We start from the raw sequence: 23,962 nt of genomic DNA on the forward strand, positions 1-23,962 counted from the left end.
GCATTCTGATCCTTCCCCTGTAATGAATCTGCTATTGATCTAAAGCTACAGACTCACATACGCCTAGACCTCGGCCCCCCGGACAGGAAAGCAATCATAATATCCACTCTCAGTGGTATGACTCCTCAAAAAATCCCTGAAGGCACAACAAACATTTCTGCAAGGCATTGTTTTATGCCTAGTACTCACACAAAACAAAAGTAAATAAAATCAGGGACCCCAAGCTATCGATTTTTTTTGCTTGCTGAATATATCCGCAAAAGCTCATTTATATAGTAGACTGAATGCTACTTAAACAATGAAAAAAGTCTGGTAGAAGTAGGCAGGAAGGCAGAGTCCTTCTAACAGCATTTTTATTGTCTTATGTTGCTAAGATATACACACTACTGCTGAAAAGGCTCGTCACAATGAAAAACTGATACATGTGGACAGAAATATACATTAGTCTACATGACCTGCAAGCCCTTTTAAACTAACACACAGGTAACAAAATCCATTTCAAATTACATCTGATGAAATATTCTAATCAGGTGTGTACATAATTGACCTAAGATCAATCTGAGAAATCTTTAAAATACACCAAATTCATTACTTGACTTAAAATGACACTGTTCTACTTTACACTCACTGTTAAAGGATTAGTTTTGATTGTAGAAGAACGTATAGATAGCAAACCAAATAATGCCCAATGCACAGTGTATTGGTGCTGAGGTACCAGGATCAGGCACTTGAGTAAATACAACAAAAAATGGGGCAGGTTTCCAGTTATCAAGGCAGAACTTAACTGATGGGCTTTGTTTTCTTTTTTCGGTTTTGTTTTTTTGGCAGTGATTATTTACTTGTTCTACTTGGTGAGCAATACAAAATAAGGAAAAAGAAAATATCCCATAAATCCAGCATTTAATATTCTGTTCTGAAACACAGTTAAATTAGCATACAAATTAATAAAACCGATTCAAGAAATAATGGGATAAGCACCTGCAGAAAGAAATGGAGCTTCTGCAGCTTCCTGTCGTGAGGCACAAAGTGGCCACCACAGAGACTGCAGGACTTATGAATAGGCTGACTGTGGGTATATGAATGGGAACACTGAATTGCATCACAGAACAATTGTCAACACATTCATTGAAAATTCAACATTCACAATTAAATCTAACAATACTATATCTTGGGAAGAGTAGGGCAAGATGTGTCAGTGGCTAATCTGTCATTCTTACAGTTGATTGAACTGGGCCAAGTATTTAAAAAGGACCTGTCTCTCTAAGGCAGCTGAATATTGTATTAGAGTTGCTTTTTAATGCTTAAAAGTGGGGTTATGCAATCTGCAAATCAAAATAAATTTCCTGCAGCAGACAAAATGAATTGAATATCAAAGCAAATAAATAAATATATAAAAGATACATCTCATGCATGTTTTGTATTTGGCAAGCTTTGGTTCAAGTTATGCAAAATTCTGACATTAAAATTTTCAGGAAATTGAATATTTTCAAATAAAAATACCAATAATGTGCAGCAAAATAAGACTTTGGATTTGGTTTGTGCCTAGCAAATGTGGGTTTCCTCATTTCTCCTTTCCTTGAGGACAAACTGAGTAAATGACACATCTTACCCCACTCTCGCTTGTAAGGCTTGCTGTTGTGCCATCGTCATTGTCCCAAACACATTAACTCCTAAACTGCATTGACTGATGCTAGAGAACAGTGCTGATTGTGTCAAAGTCCTTACTAATTTGGGAGCTACTTGGCAGGGACTTGAGGTACTCCAGATGCCTCCTGGCATCTTCCTGGTTATGCCTTACGTAATAGATGACATAAGCGATAACCATTGTGAACCAACCAAACATGGTGACAAACATGGCCACATCGGTAGTTTTATGGTGGAAGTTACAAAAGTTTATGCCCGAGTCCAAGACTTGAATGACAGGCTTGCCCGCATACTCTTCCTGAACGGCGGTGTGGCAGCTAACCTCGTTCACAGTCTCGGGATCCAGCTTGAGTTCACGCAATACCTCCTGGAGGGTGCACTCACAGTGCCACGGATTGTTGGACAGACTGATCTTGGCATGCAGCCGAGCGAAGGCCTCCTTAGGGACGCTTTGCATGTGATTATGAGACAGGTCGAGCGCCCGCAAGCTCTCTGTGACACCTTGAAAAGCACCAGCATCCACAGTTTCAATGGCGTTCCGTGACAAGTCCAGCTCTTGGAGCCATGGAAGGTTTTTAAAAGCCTGGTTTGGGATTTTGGTGATTTGATTGGAGGATAGAAGAAGCGACACAGTATCGTGAGGAAGGTTGGAGGGAATCTCTTCTAGGTTGCGAGAGGAACACTGCACTACTGTCAAGCCATTCCTCTCGGAGCAGTGGCAACTCTTGGGACACGCAAAACCCATTGCACTCAAACAAATCACAGTTAAAAGGAATCTCAAGATAAGGGGACAGCCATGATGGATGAAGACTTTCCTTGACGCATGAGCCCCTCCAGGGAAAGTCATGTCCAGCTTCTTACTTTCTGAATGCTCTACAGTTCAAGGGCAGCCATTGTTAATCCAAGTCATATTAAAAAAAATTATGAATAAACATTACAGGTCACGGTGTCATTCCAACAGCGGGAGTTTTTCCTTATTAACGCCCTGTAAGCACATGTAGTGATGTATAAGTTTCAGGTGTGTGAAATCATTGTAAGTGTCAGGAGAGAATCCAAACGAGTCCATCAACATCTGAAAAGCAATTAAACATTTGAGAGGGAAATGTTCTACAGCCAAGTTTTAATTAGAAGCTAAAAGCAGAAGAAGGATGTGAAGAGGGCTTCATTCACTTAGCATTCCTCCTGCCAAGTCTGGAAACTGCAAGAATGAAAGAAGAGCAGAAAAATCACCCATCCAAACAGACATTAACATGAAGTTACATGAATTAATATTTGATCAATTTAAATATGAAATAAAGGTGGCTTTAAACACGTTTCACACAAAAATGTACTTTCATTTTCTCAACCTTTTGTCATTCTGAATCTAAATGAGTTTCTCTACGGAACATATACGTTTTTTTTTTCTCCATACTATTGAAGTCAGTGGTAACCGTAACTATCTGGTTTCCATCATTCATCAAAATGGCAAAAACAACATGGGGGTGAGTAAATGGTGACAGAAATTGATTTTTGATGAAATACTTTAAGATATCCTTTGTAACAAGCAAAGCAACATCATATCACATACTGTAGTGCTCTGACCTGAAATGGCTCCAGCCATGACAAAACAGTATTATTTAAGTCTCATAATCTTGCAGATGAATACATTTGTTATGCTGCATATAATCTCATTATATGAGAAAGGACTGATTTATTAAAACAAAACAAATCAATTTCTCATTTGCTCCATAGCAACACAATGCTCATTAATGGCTATTAGAAACTCTAATGATAGAACAAAGAAATGAAGCTGAATTTTTCCCATCTATGAAGTACAAAAGAGGCAATAGGCAGAATATCCCAGTTGTTGCTTTCACACAAGGAAACACTGACAAACTCTGTATTGTAAAAAAGTTGTCGGTATGACAAATGTATTTCAGTACTTCAGAAAAAATATGATTAAATTACAGTTGATTTTTCAAACAAAGCTCAGAACAGAATGAAAATAAAACTCAGTCAGAAAAACATGAGGGTGTGGAAAACATCAAGATTTTCATTTAGGTTTCTAAATTTACAACAATGGAGAGGAACAGTTAATTCTAGAACAGATGACGACAGTGAACTCCTTACATTGTGCCAATCAGTCAGATGACGACTGCCCTTTGAGGAACCAATCTACACGGATAGCTTGTACTTTGTCAAAAGCCCCGCTGCTGAGACATCAACTCATTTTACAAGTGGCCGTAAGGCAGGTAGATAACATTAATATGCCGAACACATGCTGCAGTGACGCGACTTCCATTCTTTACAGTGAAACTTTGTCACAGGCAGCACTCAAGACATATGAAAGGCATTATCTTGAAAATGTCTAAATAAAAGATGAATTCACTGGCAATATACTGTGAGCAATAATCAACAGCTCAGGATTGATTGCTGGTTCTGCAGCAGCTCAGTAACAGAAGCTGATTATTGTGATGGATGCTAAAACCACATGCCACGTTTAGAATCCAATAGGATGCAAGTACATGGTTCATCTATTAAGGTGTTTAGCAAGAGATCGTGAGATCATGGCAGTTCTGCTCCAGCAGGCACAGCACGTTGCATTTTGGTTGGAGTTAGATAATGTCACAGAAGACCTTTTTAAAAACATCCAAAAGAAACCACCCATACAGTACAACTGAAAATAAGGTAACCAGAAAGTAAAAATGTTAGAATGTTGGTAATTAATACCTGGCAAGTTTTCTTTAGCATTAAAAAGATCAATGTTTTTTATAATTTAAACAAAACCTGCTTTATTTTAGCATGATCGAATGAGATGTAGCTACTTAATATACCGGAATACAAACATGACATTTGTCTCCTTTTTTAAGCTTATGTGAATTTAAAAGCCAAATATGAGTCAACAACAGACAATTTAGCTTGAAAACCCTTAACTTTAATCAGTTGTGACTATTCATACTGCTTCAAGTAGGCTATATTGTTAATAGAGGGAATAGTGCTAGACATTCGTGTTTATGACAAGGTTTTTATTTATTTATTTATTTATTTTAGAGGTAAAGAACGTCAGCCTCAAACAACATTTTTATCAATATCTTCTAAAAGAAAATTAAAATGAGCAACGTTATAATTTGTAGCTGTAAAAAGGAATATAAAAACAGCTAGAATTATGCCAACTGTTTACAGTTTAGACTAAGGGCTACATAAATCTCACTGTATCAGCGAACTATTCAAAAGAAACATAAAAGACCAGGCTGGATATCATATTTCATCTCAAGCTCTCTCTCTCTTCTCTCACTGGTAAAGACAACAGCTGTGCTACTGGTAAACACTCATAGGCTTCTGAAAATGTACGTGTCAAAACCACTGTTGTATACTGTAGGCTACACTGTACGAGGCTAGTACAGTAAATGCCCTGCTTAACAACAGACTGAATACGAGGAAAGAAACGCTGAAGTGAAAAAAAAGAGCCACCGTCTGGAAACTACAAAAGACCTAAAAATAATCAAATTAAAACAATGCAGCATTATGACAAAAGCATTAGCCTACATGACCACATGAAGTCAAGACAAATCCCCAGCACTTCTCAGAACGAATTACATTAACGAACGTATTGCATTTACTCTATTCAGTGGTTTTAAATAAATAAATAAAAATAGAAAGTTAGCCTTTTAATGTAAACGGAACGATTAATAATGACTTACCTTACTTGTTGATAGTTCAGTGGATCAGTCGCCTTTGCAGTGTGTAAAAGTGAAGTGCACACAACAGATATAAAATATCCGCCTCGCGCTGATTGGATGGAGAGCCCTGTTCCCCAGTGTTCCGGAGAATCATCTCATGGTGCACTCGCTCCACCCGCACGATGCACCCGCATCTGACTGCTCTCTCGGTGTGGATTTTGATTCATTCCAGTGACTCGAATATTTTGAATCAGTTCTCCACAAAGATTCATTCACTAGAGTTTTCAAGTGGAATCTTTAGAATTCAGTGAGAGTCGTTTTGTGTTTGCAGAATTGTATAATAAGACACACTTTTCTTGCAATATTTCTTGTTTGTACATATTACGAGCTAAGGTAAAATTACTCATACTTATTGAAAAATGAAAAATACCTTTAATTTCCTTAAGTGTTCGCTGATTTCTGTCGACTGGCTTCATTACCTTGAGCACCTCGCATAAAGAAATTTTAAATGAGATGTGTAGAATAAAGTTCTAGTCTGTGTGTAATATAACTAATAAGGAACATGGACCGCAAAATACTGAAAAAAACAAAAAACAAAAAACAAAAAAAAACAGAGCGCGGTCTGTTGTCAGAAGCGCGGAAAAACCAACATACAACACCGCCGATTCATGAACAAATTATCTGAGAAGAGCGTTCAAAACATTGCTGTGGCAAAGTTTCGAATCCATTATGAATAAGCTTCAAAACAATTTTCAAAAGACTGAAGTCAGGGTATTTCATCATACTGATTCGATTATATCCTACAGTAAAGTGTTCCAAATTAATAATAATAATAATAAAAACTGTATTATCTATAGTATTCACAAGGATATCTAATTCTTTGTAGGCCTACGGGCTAAGTAGTTTAAGATTTAATTGTAAATACTTTCAAAACGTATTTAGCATTTACACGGCTTTAGCAGTCGTCCTCCGTGATTCCCGAATGAATGAGAAGGTTCTTATAATATAAAGTCTAGTTAAAATAAGTTACCGGTTTGAATCAGTATGACAAATGCATCATTGAACTGAATCGATTAGAGAGACTACTGAATCAACATCTGACTCAACTGAATCTATTTGAAAAGGTTTTTTTTTTTTTTTTTTTTTTGTCTAATGTTGACATTGTGCAAACCAGTGACCAAATCAAAACTTATTATTATTATTATTATTATTATTATTATTATTATTATTAAATTATGTTTGACATAAATTGCATTTTAAATTTCCAGCTATTGGCATTGTGTATACACATGTATCTGTATCATTTATCTGTATCATGGAAATATTTTGGATGGTCATTTCAAGACTTCAAGATTTCTTAGGCAAATGTTCTCTCAGTTTAGATTTGTTCATGGTATTTATCTGACCTAGTGTAAATACAGCCTATAGCCAATGACCTGAATGTTCAATTATTTATGAACTATTTCAAATCCCTCATCATGAACTTAAAATATATTTTAGCCAACATCTCCTTATTTTGGCAGGACTGCAGAATATAAATGACTCAACATAATGAGCAGTCTGTCAGTGACAGCTGACGGGTCAGACCTTCACTGCACAGGATAGGAAGCCACTAATCAAAACCTCATGTGACATACGCACAAGTCTTATGAAACTGGTTGAACTGCTGTGTGTAAAATGAAGATAACATTTGTGTCCCTTGACTTTGTGTTCATGAATCCAACAGTTTCTTAAATTTTTAATTTAGATCTCTTCCATCAAAAAACAACCATTTTTACTGAGGGCAATAACAAATGAAATAAAAAAAAATATATGTATAAATGTCCACAACCTATTTGTCTGGCTGCAAAGAACAGAGCATAACACTTTTTTTGTGCGTGTGTGTGTTTTCTCACAGGCACATCATTTGCAGAATCCTATTAAATGTGGTGGTTCAGGGTTTCTTCCCCAAGGTAAAGATAAGAAAAGTGCTCCTTTTTTTCATTTTGGCTTTTCTCAAACCATAATGAATTTGGTTTCAAACAGGACTGTATTTCTGGAGATAAAAGTGTGAAATCAAAAGCTTTTAATTATTTACCACCAGTGTATATTTCTTAGTGCAAGTTATTACCGTAAAGGGGTGATTATAGCGTTTTAATTCAGGTGCGAAAATTATTAAAATCTACATGAGCACAGAGAGATTTGAGAGTGCAAAGGACACAGTTTGAGCAAGAGGAGAAACACGTTTTAAGAGCGCACACTCTCTCCAGATGAGTAACTTACTGTATATCTGAGTGCACGTGACCGGTTTTGTGCAAGAGCAAAGGAAACCTGCTCGCACATTGTATTACTGCTTTTGCGCTACAATGATACGCTCTCGACATTTTTCAGTAAAATAACGCCATAGTGGTTGATTATGATTTTTTACTTTTTTAACTTTAGTTAGTGTGTAATGTTGCTTTTAGAGCATAAACAAAGTTCAGTCTAAAGGGAGATATTTTCTTTTTAAGAAATCGCTGTTTAAGAACAACAACAACAAAAAAAAAACATCTGGTAGGGACTACAACAAGCTTCTTCCTGGGTTTGTGACATCATTAACCCTGATGTTTACATAAATGGTGAGGGGACGTGACGTTTCTGGAAAAAGTGCACTAGGCAGTTAGCAAATTACAAAAACAATAAGCCCACTAACCAATCAGAGTCTATTGCATAATTCTGAGGGAGGGGCTTCATAGAACCAGAAACTCAACAGACCGGTTACAAGAATGGAAATAGCAGTGTAGAATAAAGGTAAAATATGTCAAAATAATATATATATATTTTTTTTAAACAAAGCATGAACACATATTACACTGCACCCCATAAACACAATCAAGCTTTTGAAAAAAGCTGGTCAACCACCCCTTTAATTGCTTCAGTTGGATTATGGGTAATAAAGTTTAAAACCAACAGAGGTTTAAACATAATTTACTATATTGTGAACACAATGAACTCCTCAGAGAGCCCCTTACACTGAAAATGTGGAGAAAATTGGGATATTTTGGTTCATAAAAAAAAAGAATAATGTTCAAATCCTTACTGAGACCTTGCTTTGAGAGCATAAATCCAAAATATTCCCCTCTGGAGAAGTTTGTTCAGCCTCTCCCCATCTAGTATATTATTCTTCACAGCTTTAATGGCCTTCATTGTATCTGGATTGAGTCTGTGGGCAGTTTCAGGAAGCTTGGGTTTGTTACTCAAACATTTTCAATTCATTATATCACCTTTTAACCAAACAACAGCATTATATTTCCTTTGGCCACAGGTATAAGAGAGTGTTTGGATTTATACTGCTTTTAATTCAATATTTTGCTGTTGGCAGACAGACTGACATCTTTTGATTGTTTTGTGTTTTGTAAGCAGTTCTCCAAACTCTTATTTCCTCAGCTGCTCATTGTACCTGGAGGCACTATTTTTATCTCCCACCCTTTTACCAGAATTGCATAAGCAGCCATTTCTTCTAATAGAAACAAGTGCACTGCAGATTCACCATCTTCCTTTTGGAAAAACAGTTCATAACTTACTGAATGATGATAATAATAATAATAATAATAATAACCAAATAAACAAAAATGTTCAGATATACAGCTTGACATGGAAATGACACAGACTATAAAAGTCTTAGAATATGAATACAGACTTAGGATTTAAATGAAGCAATAACTTTCAGTCAATCCTTCAATTTTGTAGGACCAGAAATCACTCTCTTTTTGCAGTCTGCTGCAAAAATTTGATCAGATGAGTGTCTTTTTATAATCACCAGAGCTAATAAACTTGTTCTCAACTTGCAAGAGTATGTGATAGTTGTAAAACCAAAAATAATGTGCTAATAAAAGCAAAATAATAATAATAATAATCATAAAAATACCTTTTAGCAATATTACTGCTTCCTGTTGATTTTGTTGAGTCCAATAATAGCAGGAGAAGATTTCAGAAATTACAGATGACCTTTCATTGCTCAGTTTTAAATGAACAGGATTTAAGTTACAGGGAAAGACAGAAGTCTGTCTGCACTTCTAGTCAGACATTTGTCATTACGCTTTGGATCTCTTACAGCTCTTTGACACATCATGGCACTCAACTGAGATAAACGTAGACTTTAAATTACTAAGATAATACTCCCAATTTGGTCATTCCCTCAAGGCAGATAGAGGTTGAATTTAGATTAATGAATATTTCAACACATCACCTGCCTTGATGTGCTCAGGATTGATGATTGAAAGTTAAACGTAAAAGACTGAAAACAAGTGAGCTGTGATTTATAGCCCATAGGATCACAAACAAAAAAGCACAGTCGGTTTCTGAGTTTCGCTGAACAGGGTTTTGAGAAATGCAAAACACACCACTGTCTAAAGTTTTGGTTCATTTGAATATACTGTTAGAAAACATGAATGTTATACTCCGTGTTGAGCTGGTATGGACTCTTAATAAGGTAGGTGTTTGTGGAGGCCTTTAAATAGAAGGTCTCTTTGACCTTTCTGTTTAGCTACTGTAGATGGTTAGGTGCATTATTAATGTACTGTAACTCTGCTGAAGTGGACAGTTATGAAAAGATATAGAAAACAAAGATAATAGCATTCACTTGTGAGTAAGTGATGCTTCTAGTGAATATCCAGCTACAGTCCTATAAAAATTCAGATAACACAGTTACTGGATTCATTCATCATAAGAGGCTAAATCAGTCTACCGTTAGTTTCATTGCTCTGCTGCCCATCGGAAAATGTTATTGGATTCTTTGTAGCTCTTAAGACTTAATAAAGTTCTATTAAAGTTAAGGGTATATTTTAGATGTCTCTCCTAAAAATGCTTGGAAATAAATAGACACAAATGATACAACAGTTGCCAAACAGTACAATGAGACTATTTGTAGATAACTGAGTTCAGATAATTTGATTTTAGAATGATTTCCAAATCTTTGATTGCAGTATTAATTTTTTTACAAAGTTTCAGACAATGTTCAGATCTAAAACTCCATAGAGAAGGTGATCATATCGGTTTTGATTTAAAGGGCCCTGACTGTCCAAAACAATAATCAAAAACTGTATTTTCTCAAAAAGATTTAATAGGAGTTAAAATGATACATTACAGTGTTATCATCATTAAGTAATACTAAAACTGTCAAAATATTTTTGTAAACATTTTTGTTATTAAGCTGCAATAATTGAAGTTTAACTGAAGTTTAAGTTGAAGCTCTAGAATTATTAATTGGTAATAAATAACGAAAAATAATTAACAAAATTTAAAGCTGAAATGAAAATAAATCATACCTAAATAGCAATATTAAAGAAAAAAAGAATAAAAATGACAAAAGCACATAATGAAATTACAAATTTTTAAATGAAATGAAAATAAAAATAAAACAATCGAAATATCAAATTAAATGCCAATTTAAAATTAATTACAAATATTATAGTATATCCATAATATTAAATTAACACTGATTTATTGATAATAATCTATCCATTTAAGTCTTCCTGTGGATGAGAACCACTACTCTAGCAGAAAGATTTGAATTAATGGGGAATATTTTTTTATTTATTTATTTTTTTGTAGTAGGAACAACAATAGAGATACTGTGAAGTAGAATTCTTCACTGGTTACCTTTTATTTACTTTATTCATAGTTTACTTCATATTTGCACATTTTACAGTATGTGAGACCTTTACTGGAAAGCTTAAAAATCAACTTACCTGATCAAGATGCCCTTTATTTCTGCTTGGTTGTTCAAGGAGATGTATAGTAAGTGCCACTGCATGATCATTAGCCATGGACAAACTTTACCTAATTGTTTATCAAGGCAGCCCATTTTCTCTTTTAATACACCTTCACCTGAATTAATTCCCACTTCTCGAGTGTCCTTAATGGATAAATTACATGTGTGAAGTGCCAAAAGAGAATTCTGCCTGTGTAACCATTGGACTAATTCAAGTGAATCAGTGCTGTGACACAGCACATCCATCTACTCTGATGAGCTGGATCCTGATTAAAACACGTTTTTAACCCACTTATTTATCACAATTAGCCCATGAGGTCCAGTCAGGGTGTGCTGGTCACTGTCACCTGCAAACCAAGTCCCACAGTGCACCTACAGTTGTCAGAGCTACCGTGTTTTGGACGTTAATTAAAAAAACCTGCTCTGTATAAAAGCTCTTATGACACACCAACACTGTGACAATCCAATGTGAAACAATCCTATGAGAAGTTCTCGAACTGCCTGGTGGATAAGGAGAGGTAGTGAGGTGTGGAAATGGGAAATTATTTGGTCTTGCATTGTGTGTTAAATGGTGTGTGGAGCTGATAACAATGCAATGCCCGGAAATTTGTGAGTGTGATTTGAGGGCTTCTGAACAAACTGGAGCCTGGCAAATTCAATCAGGATTTCAAAGACCTTAGGTTTAGGCACAAATTTAATACAGATTTGTTATATACCTCCAACCACGACACATTATAATTTGTAATGTCTGATATGTGGATATGGCTCAGCTGCATTATTCAATGTATGCTTGAATTTTTGTTGTTGGTGGTGTTGTTGTTTTTACCCATTTGAATGGAGGTTCATATCCCTAACCTTTGCGGAAAATCTACTGTGTCTGCACCAAACGTGAGCAACAAAAGACAACAGACCCATTGTAATGATTGATAGTATTTATACTGGAGCATCACATCACTTGCTCACCTAAGGATCCTCTGTAGTAATTGGGTGCCTTCAGAAGAAAGAGTTCAGTCAGTTGATAAAAACATCGCAATAACTCACTAGTAATCCACATGACTTCAGTGAAAAGTGAAAAGCTGAGTGTTTGTAAGAAACAAATGCATCATTAATGCATTCTAACTTTAAAGTTTTGCTTCTGGCCACAAGACGGATCCATATTAATGCCTCCTTTAGTTAAAAATTCCATGTTGGCAAAACTAGTTATTTGTTTAGAACGGTTTTGGATTTTCACTTGTAAATGGTGCTTGATCTGTGCATATGTTTCTCCTGATTCAGTTGATTGGACTTTTTCACTGGAGAAAGCAATGGATAGAGGACTTGTATTTTAGCCAGAAACAATGGTTTGAAAATTAAAAACGCTTTAATCAAGGATTTTATAAACAGTTTTTGCTTCAAAAGACAATAATTGATAGACTGGAGTCAAGTGGATTACTTGAGGATCATTGTGATCATGTGTTTGGACTTTCATTCTGATGGCACCCATTCACTGGATTAATCGGTGAAGTGGTTTGCAAGTGATGTAATGCTAAACTTCTATAAATGTGTTCCCATAAAGAAACAAACACATCTAGATTTTGGAGGGTAAATTTTCAGCAACAATCTTTTTAATGAAATGGAAACTGAGATTGTCTTCCATATTGTGACACATCAGAGAGAAACGAGTTCTCGAATAAAAAAATAAATAAATAAAAAAATTAGGGCAAGACTTGATCTTGTTAAGTGGCAATTGGGATATTAATGCTTTTAAATTTAAGCACATGATAAAAATAATAATAATGATGTGTAAGATTAAAATATTTATAATTAACACTAACATTCCACAAAAAATATCAAAATAACACATTCTAATTTCAAAGTGACTTTGAATATGAGTGATAAAGCAGTTATGATTGCTTTAGCAAACCCCACTAATTCGTTGTTCTATACTGGAAGTTCATCATCTTATTGTGATCTAAAAGTCATAATGAATTAGGACTTTACAAATTCAAAACACACTATATAATAAGTGGACAGCCTCTTATCATTTCCAAGATTGCATGCCTGCACTAGATTTGTGTCTTATCTTTTAAATGCACATTAAATGTCCTGTCCTGATGAATAATTGATTAAAAAAATACACCTAATTAGTTTCCATGTCCTGTTTTACTCAACATAAAAGCCAACCTTTCAGCAATTCAGCGGGTGCCACCGAAGGGAATAAGGTGCTTTGCTCTGTGATTGACAGTGAAACATTTCCGGCTCCACACATTTATGAACAAAGTGATTGAGGTTTTAAATTAAGTTGACTTAATTTAGTCTTTATATTGGCAATGTAACGAACCCAAAGTTATTCTAAAGCCTTGTTGAGGATTCTTTTTTGTTTTAAATTTAAAGGTAGATCAAAACAGCATTCAAATGAGATCATTTGTCATTTGTTTCCTTAATGAACTCTTTATTCATGTCAGTTTCTTTTATTGACTACATTTTATGCAACTTCAAATAGGGCTGTCAGGACCCCTTGGGAATCACACATTATTGGGTTAAAGTATATTTCGGATGAATTACAGTTCCCCGGTGGGGCGGGCAGTTTTAATTTAGACTATTGTCAGTGGAAATTCAATGTCATATCAACAGATGTATATATAATGTATCAGTGCACATTTAAGAGATATATTCTTAAAAAATCCCCTTCAGCTTGTTCAGCAATATGGCATGGCTGCAAAGATATGGATGAACAGGTAATCAAACACTGCATAGAAAAAGTATAAACACACACACACACACACACACACACACACCCACACATTTTATGTGTGTGTGTGTGTGTGCCTATGGCAGAATCCCAGCCTGCCAATATACAGCCATATTGCACTGCTACTGGTGTGATATATATATTAAAATTGCTGGAAAGAAATGCTTAAAATTATTAAATTTTATAACCTCTCTTTGGATATGGAGCTGTGCAGTAGATTGTACAACAACAGCAGTCAGTTCTCCAAAAAAATTCACCAAAATCCCCCTATAATGGTCAATTTTATTCCAAAACTGGAAAATCGTATTGATTTCAGATTACTACATGCACTATCAGTGTTAAGGCAACGCTCTGAAGTTCTGGAGTGTTTATCCTCTGGACTGCACCTCGTCTCCTCTTTTCCAATGGGAACATGTACAGCCAAATGGATTGAGGGACTTGGGGAGGGTAATCAAGAGGCATTTTAATTTGAGTTTATTTCTGGCCAGGAACAACTGAGGCCAATGACGGAGGGTGGGTAGAGGTGACCTCTCCTCCCCCTGGAGTGACATACTAATTTTGAAGCATAGCAGTGATCTAGGGCCGTTCCTACTGCCTTCCCTTGAAATTCAAGAGAGGCCGGTGGAGTCAACCAGCGATTAGCTACTCTGCCTGTTTTAATTTAAAGAAAATGACTTTGAGTTGTAGAGAACCTTGTGCTACAGAATTACAGAGGACACCTGATAAACTTTTGTTCAAAACCGAATGGATTTTAAATAACGCTCCAGGTTGTTTGTGGTTCCCAGGCGAAGCTAGTCTATGCTGCCCATGTCCTGGTTCAGGTACAACCTTGAATCTTGTTATATTGGCTTGTTATATTGGAGTTAAAGGTTTCTGAAGCAGAGAAAGTGTCCCAGAGACGACCTGTAGCCACTCACTGCTATTGATTATGTCACTCAGGAATTGTTGCACTGCTTTTTAAGCAAGATCACATCCAGATCAATTTACATGAAGCTAATTACAACATTTAGCGACCTCTAGTGGTAAAAGGATTTGGGCAAAGTGCATTGTGATGTGCAAACCGAAGCATTTTCTTTTCTTTTTTTTTTTATAACTTTTATAAGCTAATTTTCTTTCTAATAATATAAAACATATTATTAATTAAATTTATGCCATATATTTATGTAAAATTCTTCAAATTAATTAAATTAAGAAACTATCAGTCCTAACAACAATTATAAAAATCTATAACAGAAAAATCAAATACAGCAGACATATGACAATAGGTGCTCAATTAAAATCATTAGATTATTATCGTGTTTTTATTATTATATATTGTGTTTGATGAAAGTGCTCTATAAATAAATAAATAAGTCATCACAAAAATTCAAGGGAAAACAAACTTTATTCTCTCCTTTTTACAAAACATTTCAAAGTTTAACCTAACCTCAGCAGTAATTTAATTCTAATATAGACCTGCAAGCAGCAAATTGTCCAACATAAAATAATAGCTCTGTTACATTTACAGAAGCACAGAAAGGTAGACGGCTTTTTTTTTTCTTTTTTTTTTTTTTTTTGCTGCTCTAGTACAATGAAAAAAAACTGCATGACCAACAAAATGAATGCAATGATTTCAGATGCACACAGTGTAAATTAATGCATATTCAAATTATGAGTGCAAATTAACCACATGATTTGCATGAGAACAACATCATATGAATAACATGAGGTCGGTCTGAGATGACACATGAAAAAATACAAAAGCCATTTTGTAATGGCATACTACGTTTTCCACCAGACAGTTAATCATTTTCGACACTTCACTGCAGTCCGAACATTTATTTTTATTGCATTTGTAAAATAATAGTCAAAACAATAATAATAAAAATTACAAAAGCCTCCCTTGGTGAAGCATTCTGCTACTGAGAAATGTCAAAGTTACGCATGCTGCTGTCTGAATATTAATATGCATCTGTACAGTGATCTAGAGCACAGCACGTTATGGACTAAACATAACATCAAATAAAACATTCCATACATGTATCGCGTCCCAGACAGCAAGCGGTTTCGGCCCAGAACCGGCCCACATCTGGCCCAAGTCACATCTGGATTTCACGCGGGCCAAATGTGGGCAAGATCTGGGCCGAAACAGCTTGCTGTCAGGGTACAAGACATAGCCTTGTGTAAACATACAATCTAACTGAATTTTTAACTGAGTCTAAGACACTGACACAAATATTACATTTCAAAGCAGTGCAGAACTTATGGTAAATGCGACGACAAGAAACTGAACGCTAATTCTAAAACACAAACAGAATGTGCTGAATAATCCAGATGATGGAGCTATTTCAAAGGAACAGTATGACATCATTTACGGCCATGTGCACAGATGGCTCTGCATGACCATGTGCATACAGTACCTTTACGAGTCCAATATTATAAAAGTTCTGTGCTCATAACAGACATTAAATCATACAATGTCAGAATTTGGTGTAAATGAACTCTTGGTGCATATCTTTGATTTGGCTACAGTGATACTAGATACCAAATAGAAAATATAGAAATATATATCTTTATAACTTCAATGCTTTGCAAATGCATCGTTTTGTACCTGATTAAATAAAAAATTATGATTTTTTTTTTTTTTTTATTGAAGCTTGTTTTCACCATGGAATAAAACATAAAAAGGTTATTGTGACTTTAATCTCACAATTCAGACGTTTTTTCTTGCAATATAAACAAGACTTTCTCCTAATTTAGATTTTACATTTAAATTTCACAATTCTGACTTTTTAATAACAGAATTCTGAGTTCATCTCTAACAACTGTTATCTTGTATGGAATAAGAATGAAAGAAATAATAAGGGATAATTGTGACTTTTTATCTCACAGTTCAGACTTTTCTTCTCAGAAGAGTTCACAGCTCAAATTCAGATTTTATACCACACAAGATTGATACACAAGAAATAAAGTTCAAATTATGAAAAATAAACTCAAAACTGTGATAGACAAATAGTCCAAATTATGAGATTAAAAAGCAGCAATTACCTATTTATTTATTTATTTGCATACCTTAGCAGAAACACGCTTCCATAATTTCCTGTAATACGACTGTAAAAGAAAATAGTTTATTCTAGTGCATGATTACATATTCTCATGTAAAAACCATGCAACTGGAAAATGGCAAGAAAGGTCAACTAGATTGAATTATGAATCACGTTGAAGCAGTTACATTCAACTTTCAGCCTCAATACCACATTTTACACATTTAAATGTGGAGGATGAAATACACATTGATTGCTGACTGAAAAAGTTCAGATTTGGATAAAAGGGGAACTCAGCATGACTTCAGCCTGGGGGCAATCTTCAGGAAACATTGAGAAACGCTCAGAGCATAATAAGAGGGCTTCGGTATGGGAAATAAATTGCATAACTATAGCAACACAACACTGAAAGTTTTGTTGGGGAGAGAACTGAAGTGTGTAATTTCTGCGACACTAGCGGCAACAAACAAAATTGTACAAATAATGACTTCAATCATTCCCCTGTCTGTTTAAATGGAAGTCGAAGGATGAAATGCCTGAGTACACTGACTAAACAGGCTTTGTTTGGAAACAAATTGAGTGCCTTGCTGCAAATCTTCAACATGCATGGCATGACATATTAATTTTAGTAGGAAGGGAACTCATTTTTTGTAGCATCTCAGATATACAAGCTACGAGAATTTCTCCACAGGTATTTACAATACAACTGATAGGATTTATGGCACTACACATTCTTTTTTAAGGTCTCCAGACTTGCAAAGCACTTTAATGCCATCAGGTCTTAATTATAATTGTGTTATAAGATGCATGTACCGCACAGACCCAGAGTATCTTCACATCTTTTTCAAAATCTCATGCCAGTCAAGTCACTTAAAGAAACAGCTTGTTGGTCACACTTTACTTTAAGGTCCAATTCTTGCTATTAACAAACCATTAGCTATGACTTTTTCCTCAATAAACTCCTAATTTGCTGCTTATTCACATTAAGGTAGTTGTTAAAAGTAGATTTAGGGATGTAGATGTAGAGGCTATTTATTAACACTTTATAAGTGTTAATAAATAGCCAATATGTTAATAGTAGGCATGCTAATAAGCAACTAGTTAATAGTGAGAATTGGTCCCTATACTAAAGTGCTACCAGATTGCTTTGTGCCGCAAAAATTACACAAACCTTCAAATAAAAAATAAATAAAATAAAAACAAAAGCATAGCTGTATGATCAGGGATGAAATTATTACTGAAGGTGCCAACAGCTGGATAAAATAATGGGAAAGAAGCTGTATGCATCATGAATAGTTTACACAGCCTGTCTTAATAATAATTAATCGCAGCAAAACATGCAACATAAATAGCCATGGCCTTTACTGAAGCTAAACAACTGCTATAAAGAAACAGTCATGTTTAAGTGCAGACCAGGGAGCTAAATCTGCCAAAACTTTTGAAAGACTGGCCCGAAACCCATGAAAATTCCAGCGCCTGAAAAACAAATGATCCTGACTTATCAGTGAAGAGTGGCTTAGGAGAAAATAACAAAGCGCTCTGTTCTACTGGCATGTAGTAAAAATACATGGCAGCCACGGCAGCTGTCGACTGTGCGTGTGCATGTTTCGAAAGCAGTCAGTGGAGAATGACCTCTCAGTCTCGTCTGACACAGGCAGAGCTTGTGCGTGTCTTTTCAGTTCGACTGACAAATACGGTTTAGGAGAGCAATATGAAAAACTCTGTCAGAATGAAGTTCGTAGATGGATGCATAAGGGCAGGGTCCAAAATTAACACTTATCAACTGCCAAGTGTGAGAAAAATTGTATTGAAATTGAATACGTCTGTAATATGAAATCGGGGCCTCACATTTAAAGACGTGTATAATGATTGCAAATGTGAATGTAGGAAAATTTCCAAAACGTTCCTATGACCAATTAATAAAACGTCCATACACACAAAATGTTCCTATATATATCCATGGCAGGTAAACATGTTCCTAATGTTAATTTTGGACCCCTTGTGAGAATCTACCATACTTACAGGGAAAGCATATGGTAGAGGAGCATGGGACAGATTTCATTATCAGCAAGTTTGTATTCACTTCCAAAAGAATATAGCCCCTGTATTTTTCATAATACTGCAAAAACATGTTGTATATATATATATATATATATATATATATATATATATATATATATATATATAAATAATCTTGCTGTAATAGATTCAATTAATTAAACTTAGATTGTAGGCTGAATTGAAATATCTCAACATGCAGTAAAGCTGTGAGCACGGCTTATTCTTATTCTCTTGTTTGTTTTCACACTGATTTTGTTGTTCCTATTGGTTCTGAAAGTGAATAGGAGAAGCTAATAATGGATTCTCTGTGTTACTCCGCATGCCACAATGACAAATGCAAACAAATCGTACAGGCGTGGTGCAAACATTCCAGCTCCATCAGTGGGTTTCATTATTCATGTATGAGATGCACTATTATAAGGTACCCGGTGAGCAAAGCCCTGGAGCAAAGCACAGGACTGCAACTTTTAAAATTACAAACTCAATCTGACCTAATGAAAGACTGGAAAGCGGAGGATTTCACTGGCTTTGCTGTACCACACCACAGAATATGGACCAGAAAATGTGAATTCACAGTGAAAGTTATGACAAAACAGGACACCGGTGAGATGAGGTACTAGAGAGTCAAAAAAGAAAAGAGAAAAAAAAAGCAAAGTGTCTTTAAAAAATATATATATATATCAGGTAATAATTAAAGGACCATCAGGAGAACAACAAAGGCTGAGCAGCAGGAACATCAAACTAAGATTTAAAATATGTACAATTAGTCAGAATTACTGAAAATACAGGAGAGCAAAAGTACAGAGAGAAAACAAATTAGGTGCAATGCCATTGGCTCAAGGGTCATGTGATGCAGTGAAGGATCATGGGTAGAAATTAGAGAGTGCCCATTCCAGTGACCTCAGACGTCAGCCTAGAATAGTTGAAGGGAAGAGGAAAAAGGGGAGGGGTAAGGAAAAGATAGAAAAAAATAGATAACATAAAATAATTCTGACAGCATTTGACACGTCTGTACAAGAATGATAGCTTTTTCCGCCTTGTTGCTCTCCGCGTCGAGTAATAAGCATGCATTACTATCGATTCGCTTATGCTGAAAACAATCAAGCTCCTGTCCAATGTAAAAATAAAATCTTCTCCGCTTCTAAAGAAACCGTTTCCGACATCACCTTGATTCTGGCATGCGTTTGTACTTCATTACAACATCTGCATCACACCACTAGCTCCTTGCCAACAGCATAGCTAGAAAATGCTATTAGATGCAATCCACTTTTTAAAAAATCTTTGCCATTAAACTACAAGACTTATAGAGCATCAGTTACACTGAACTAATCTAACAAATGTAAAATGATAAATAAATATATAACAAAAGATCCAAGCATTCAGCATGCTAAAATACTACACTAAAACACTGCATGAACAAATCATACTACAGTTGTCCCGCCTTTTTTATTTCAGTAGTCTGCCTACATGAATGTAGCTACTGATGAAGTTGACCATGGGGTTCAAGGGAAAGGTTGGTAAGTTCTAAGGGAAGACTGTATATTTAATGTTTATTGGGAATCAGCTGCTGATAGCTTCAGATAATGAAAGTAGTTTGGGGCTTCAGGATGTAGTCATTGATGAGGGGTCATTCCACATGGCGGCCACGTCTCTGAACCTGCCATCAGAACCGTGGGAAAGCAATATGCATTAGTATCTCCCCGGCCGCTACCCTGCAAAACCTTAAACATCACACACAGGAACAGATTTAGTGCGCCTAAACATCTCTGATTCCCCAAACACGCTGCTCTGTACATAGTGTGAAGATCCTATCTGAGCTGCTGTTTTAAAACTGAGTTGAGTTGGAACACCATTAAAAAGCTACATTACTACTACATTTGGAAGAAAATGGCAACACTTTTGTGAAACAGTGACGGGCTCACCTTGCGTTGATGAGGTACTGGGCAAGGCTGATGTTGGCGGGGGTTCCTGTAATGGTGATCTGGCGCTCTGATGACCCTTCCATGGCATTAGCTATTTTGATTTGCGCTCCAGACATCTGGCGGATCTCGTTGATTTTGGTTCCCTGGCGCCCGATTATGCAGCCTATTAGCTGGGAAGAAAGCAGAAAGGTTCTTAAAGGACTGTCAAAAAGAAAACACAGAGGGGCAGGTGTGGCCTAATGGTTAGGTAGTTGGACTCGTAACCCAAATGTTGCAGGTTCAAGTCTCGGTATGAGCATGTATTGTAGGTGTGTGAGGTGAATGTACAGTGCCCTCTTCCACCCTCAATACCATGACTGAGGTCATCAGACATGTATTCTCAAATAACTTTCATTTATTTCTGACAGGGGAACATCAGTCTTTATACTCACATCATTGGGAATGGTGAGTTCATGAGTACTGGCCGGGGGACTGGCATCCAGACCTGAATGAGAGAGCAGAGGGAAGCTCGAGAGACAGCCGAGGTTAAACAGCACTGCATACATACGCTGGAAAGTGTCAAAATATGAGGTGAGCTTTAGAAGACAAGGTTGGCTTAATGGACCAAGCGCAGAGTGCGAGGAACTCTTAGTCTTCACAAGGCTTTTTATGGAGGCCTTTTTTCACCTTAGACTAACATAAATATCTCTAGCGCTTCTCATATCTCGTCTTGTGTCGAGGCAAACTTTCCTACAGTATGTCCTTGGTCTAACACAAATGTACTGTATTTTAGATATATGTTAGATAAATGTGTTAGTGCATGCTCTATGCAGCACACGGCATTTGGTTTGCCCTTAGTAATAGCTTTAAACCGAGCTTGTACAAGACAGTGTTTATCAAAATGAATACATAATGAATGGCTTGATGGAAGATCTGTTGTGGTCTGTTCACTCAAAACACTGATATGCTTCTCTTGCACCAGTTTCTGAAGGGCAGGAAAGAACACATTTTTGTGCCATTGGCAATTCCTTTCTAGCATAAAATTCTACACCATTAGTCCCCTGTACGTGATAATGTTGCATAAGCAGGAAAACTTCACTATCTTTTAACCCAGGTCTTAGCAGTACAGGATTAGGCGCTTCATTAAAAAAAAAAAAGAGAGAGCAAGACAATGGAAGGCTTTTTTTTTCAGAACTTAACACTGAAGTTCAAGTAAGTAGAACATAAATAAGGAAATAAATAATGGGTAGAAAGAATGAAACAATCAATGGATATATTATTTCATAAAATAAATAAAACACTTAACAAGTAAAATAAAAAAACACACAAATAAAAAAATAAATAAATAAAGTTTATATATATATATATATATATATATATATATATATATATATATATATATATATATATATATATATATATATATATAAAAATCTATTAATAAAAATAAAAAAAATCCACAAAGTGAATAGCAACCACCACGGGCATGTCATGATGCTTAACATGAAACGAGAAGGAAAGAGAGAAAGAAAGACGAATAGAGCTTTTCTACAGGTACAAAGAGAAGGATACTTTAAAAGGGCTCATGGGTACGTACCAGGGAAAGCAGGGGTGGTCTGTCCGAGGGGGGTAAAGGGGGTTTGCTGCATAGCCAACTGGTGGAGCTTGGTCAACTGCTGAGGGTTTGGAGGGACAGTAGAGCTAAGAGGTTATTGTTATAAGACAGGTCACACCAAGAAATCAAGAAACTAAACTAGAACAAAGAGACAAAGAGGATAAGAAGCCATGACACACTGTGGTGGAAGAAGAGCAAAAGAGAAAGCTAAAGAGACAAAAACTTTAAAAAGGACTTGGCCTGACTTGGTGGGTTAAGGTTAATCTCATCTGATCACTAACTAACCTTTGATAAGCCCCATCTTAAGAAAACATGTCTGATAAATATAGAATCTGCCAATTAATCATGTGAGATTTAGATGATATATTCCCTAACTTTCTTGTTTTATGATCAGAGGGGAGTTTAGTTTCTGCTTTTCTGTAACCCGGTGACTCAATAGTCTAAATGCATTAGAAAAGTGTCTGTATTATCAAAGGATAATTTGTCACTTGAACCACAAGTGAACCGTTATCCATCAGAGATATGAACATGTAAGTGCTCGGGTAACATTCAGAGGCCACACAAGCCTATTTTACAAACCGTCTTTGAACCAGAGCAGACTTGTGCCAGTGGTAGCTGTGTACACCGTCTAAATCAGAGTCTAAAGCAGGTTGAAGGGAATGTCCAACCTTGACTTGAGTTATTGCAGTGTCAGCAGAAGCGTCTCTAAGCATCAATCACTGCCAATCCTAAATGAAAAGAACTAACACTCGGCATCTCTCCTTCTCTCTGATAGATACTCATTCAGATTATCTGCGAGGAAAACACAGCTATCAGGATTAAACCATCCTCTGGATTGTAAACGTGCTTCCCCTTTTGATAAGGTCAGTGGTTCTCAAACTATGGGATGTGTAATTTTGATGATTTTTTTTTTTTTTTTTTTTTTTGATGAACTTTTTCTTTTTTGGTGCTTATATTTTTCCACATTTGCTTTCTCATTCCTCCTTTTATATACACTTCCGTTAAAAGGTTTGGAGTCTGAAAGATCTTTTTATAATAAAAGTCTCTTAATATCACCATGGCTGCATTTATTTGATCAGGTATACAGTAAAACCAGTAATATTGTAAAATATTATTCCAATTTAAAAATAACTGGAATCTATATTAATATATTTAGAAATGTAATTTATTCCAGTGCTGGCAAAGGTGAATTTTCGGCATCATTACTCACATGATCCTTCAGAAATCATTTTATTATGCTGATTGTTTGCTCAAGAAACATTAATTTTTATGATCAATGTTGAAAACAACTTGAGCTGCTTAATATTTTCCTGAAAGCCATGATATATTTTTATTCAGGATACTTTAATGAATAGCAAGTTCAAAATATAAGCATTTATTTGAAATTTTAATCCGTTGTAACATTAAAAATGTCACTTTTGAACAACTGAATTATTAAGTCCATACTGAATAAAAGTTTCTTACTTTCCAAAAATCTTACCGACTCCAAACTTTGGAAATTAAGTGTACAATTTTAATGCAAATAAAACCATAATGCAACAGTTAAGATGCAAATAGAAAAGTGATAAAGTGATTATTACAAACACTGTCATTTCCT

General features: G+C 35.7%; 2 protein-coding genes and 1 long non-coding RNA gene across 14 annotated transcripts in view; 1 reads left to right on the forward strand and 2 right to left on the reverse strand.

Annotated features, from left to right (window-relative positions):
• Positions 1–336: 336 nt before the first annotated feature.
• Positions 337–5,493, reverse strand: LOC128020145 (leucine-rich repeat-containing protein 3-like). Its single transcript, XM_052606826.1, has 2 exons — positions 5,325–5,493; positions 337–2,842 (listed from the first exon to the last, which is right to left on the reverse strand). Exon 2 carries the CDS (start codon positions 2,489–2,491, stop codon positions 1,691–1,693), a length of 801 nt encoding a protein of 266 aa, XP_052462786.1. The 5' UTR covers positions 2,492–2,842; positions 5,325–5,493; the 3' UTR covers positions 337–1,690.
• Positions 5,494–14,450: 8,957 nt separating this feature from the next.
• LOC128020149 (uncharacterized) lies at positions 14,451–23,249 on the forward strand. The gene is made up of 3 exons (XR_008185296.1): positions 14,451–14,586; positions 21,179–21,341; positions 23,141–23,249. It is a non-coding gene; the product is annotated as an uncharacterized LOC128020149 (long non-coding RNA).
• Positions 15,131–23,962, reverse strand: part of LOC128020144 (poly(rC)-binding protein 3) — a 59,230-nt gene continuing 50,398 nt past the window's right edge. For 3 of the 12 annotated variants that reach the window (XM_052606819.1, XM_052606814.1, XM_052606815.1), the window contains 4 exons: positions 22,348–22,426; positions 21,203–21,255; positions 20,772–20,941; positions 15,131–20,506 (listed from right to left, as the gene is read on the reverse strand). In XM_052606819.1, coding sequence (XP_052462779.1) covers positions 20,452–20,506; positions 20,772–20,941; positions 21,203–21,255; positions 22,348–22,426 — 357 coding nt within the window. In that variant the 3' untranslated portion in view covers positions 15,131–20,451. Of the gene's footprint in view, positions 20,507–20,771; positions 20,942–21,202; positions 21,256–22,347; positions 22,427–23,962 lie in introns of those variants that run through there. The other 9 variants (XM_052606822.1, XM_052606818.1, XM_052606820.1 and 6 more) reach the window with 6 other exon arrangements.

The sequence above is a fragment of the Carassius gibelio genome, chromosome A9 (genome assembly GCF_023724105.1).
Source record: "Carassius gibelio isolate Cgi1373 ecotype wild population from Czech Republic chromosome A9, carGib1.2-hapl.c, whole genome shotgun sequence".
Classification (NCBI taxonomy): domain Eukaryota; kingdom Metazoa; phylum Chordata; class Actinopteri; order Cypriniformes; family Cyprinidae; genus Carassius; species Carassius gibelio.

Coding starts and splice junctions, on each gene's coding strand:
- LOC128020145 (XM_052606826.1), bottom strand. CDS start 2,491: ATGACTTTCCCTGGAGGGGCTCATGCGTCAAGGAAAGTCTTCATCCAT.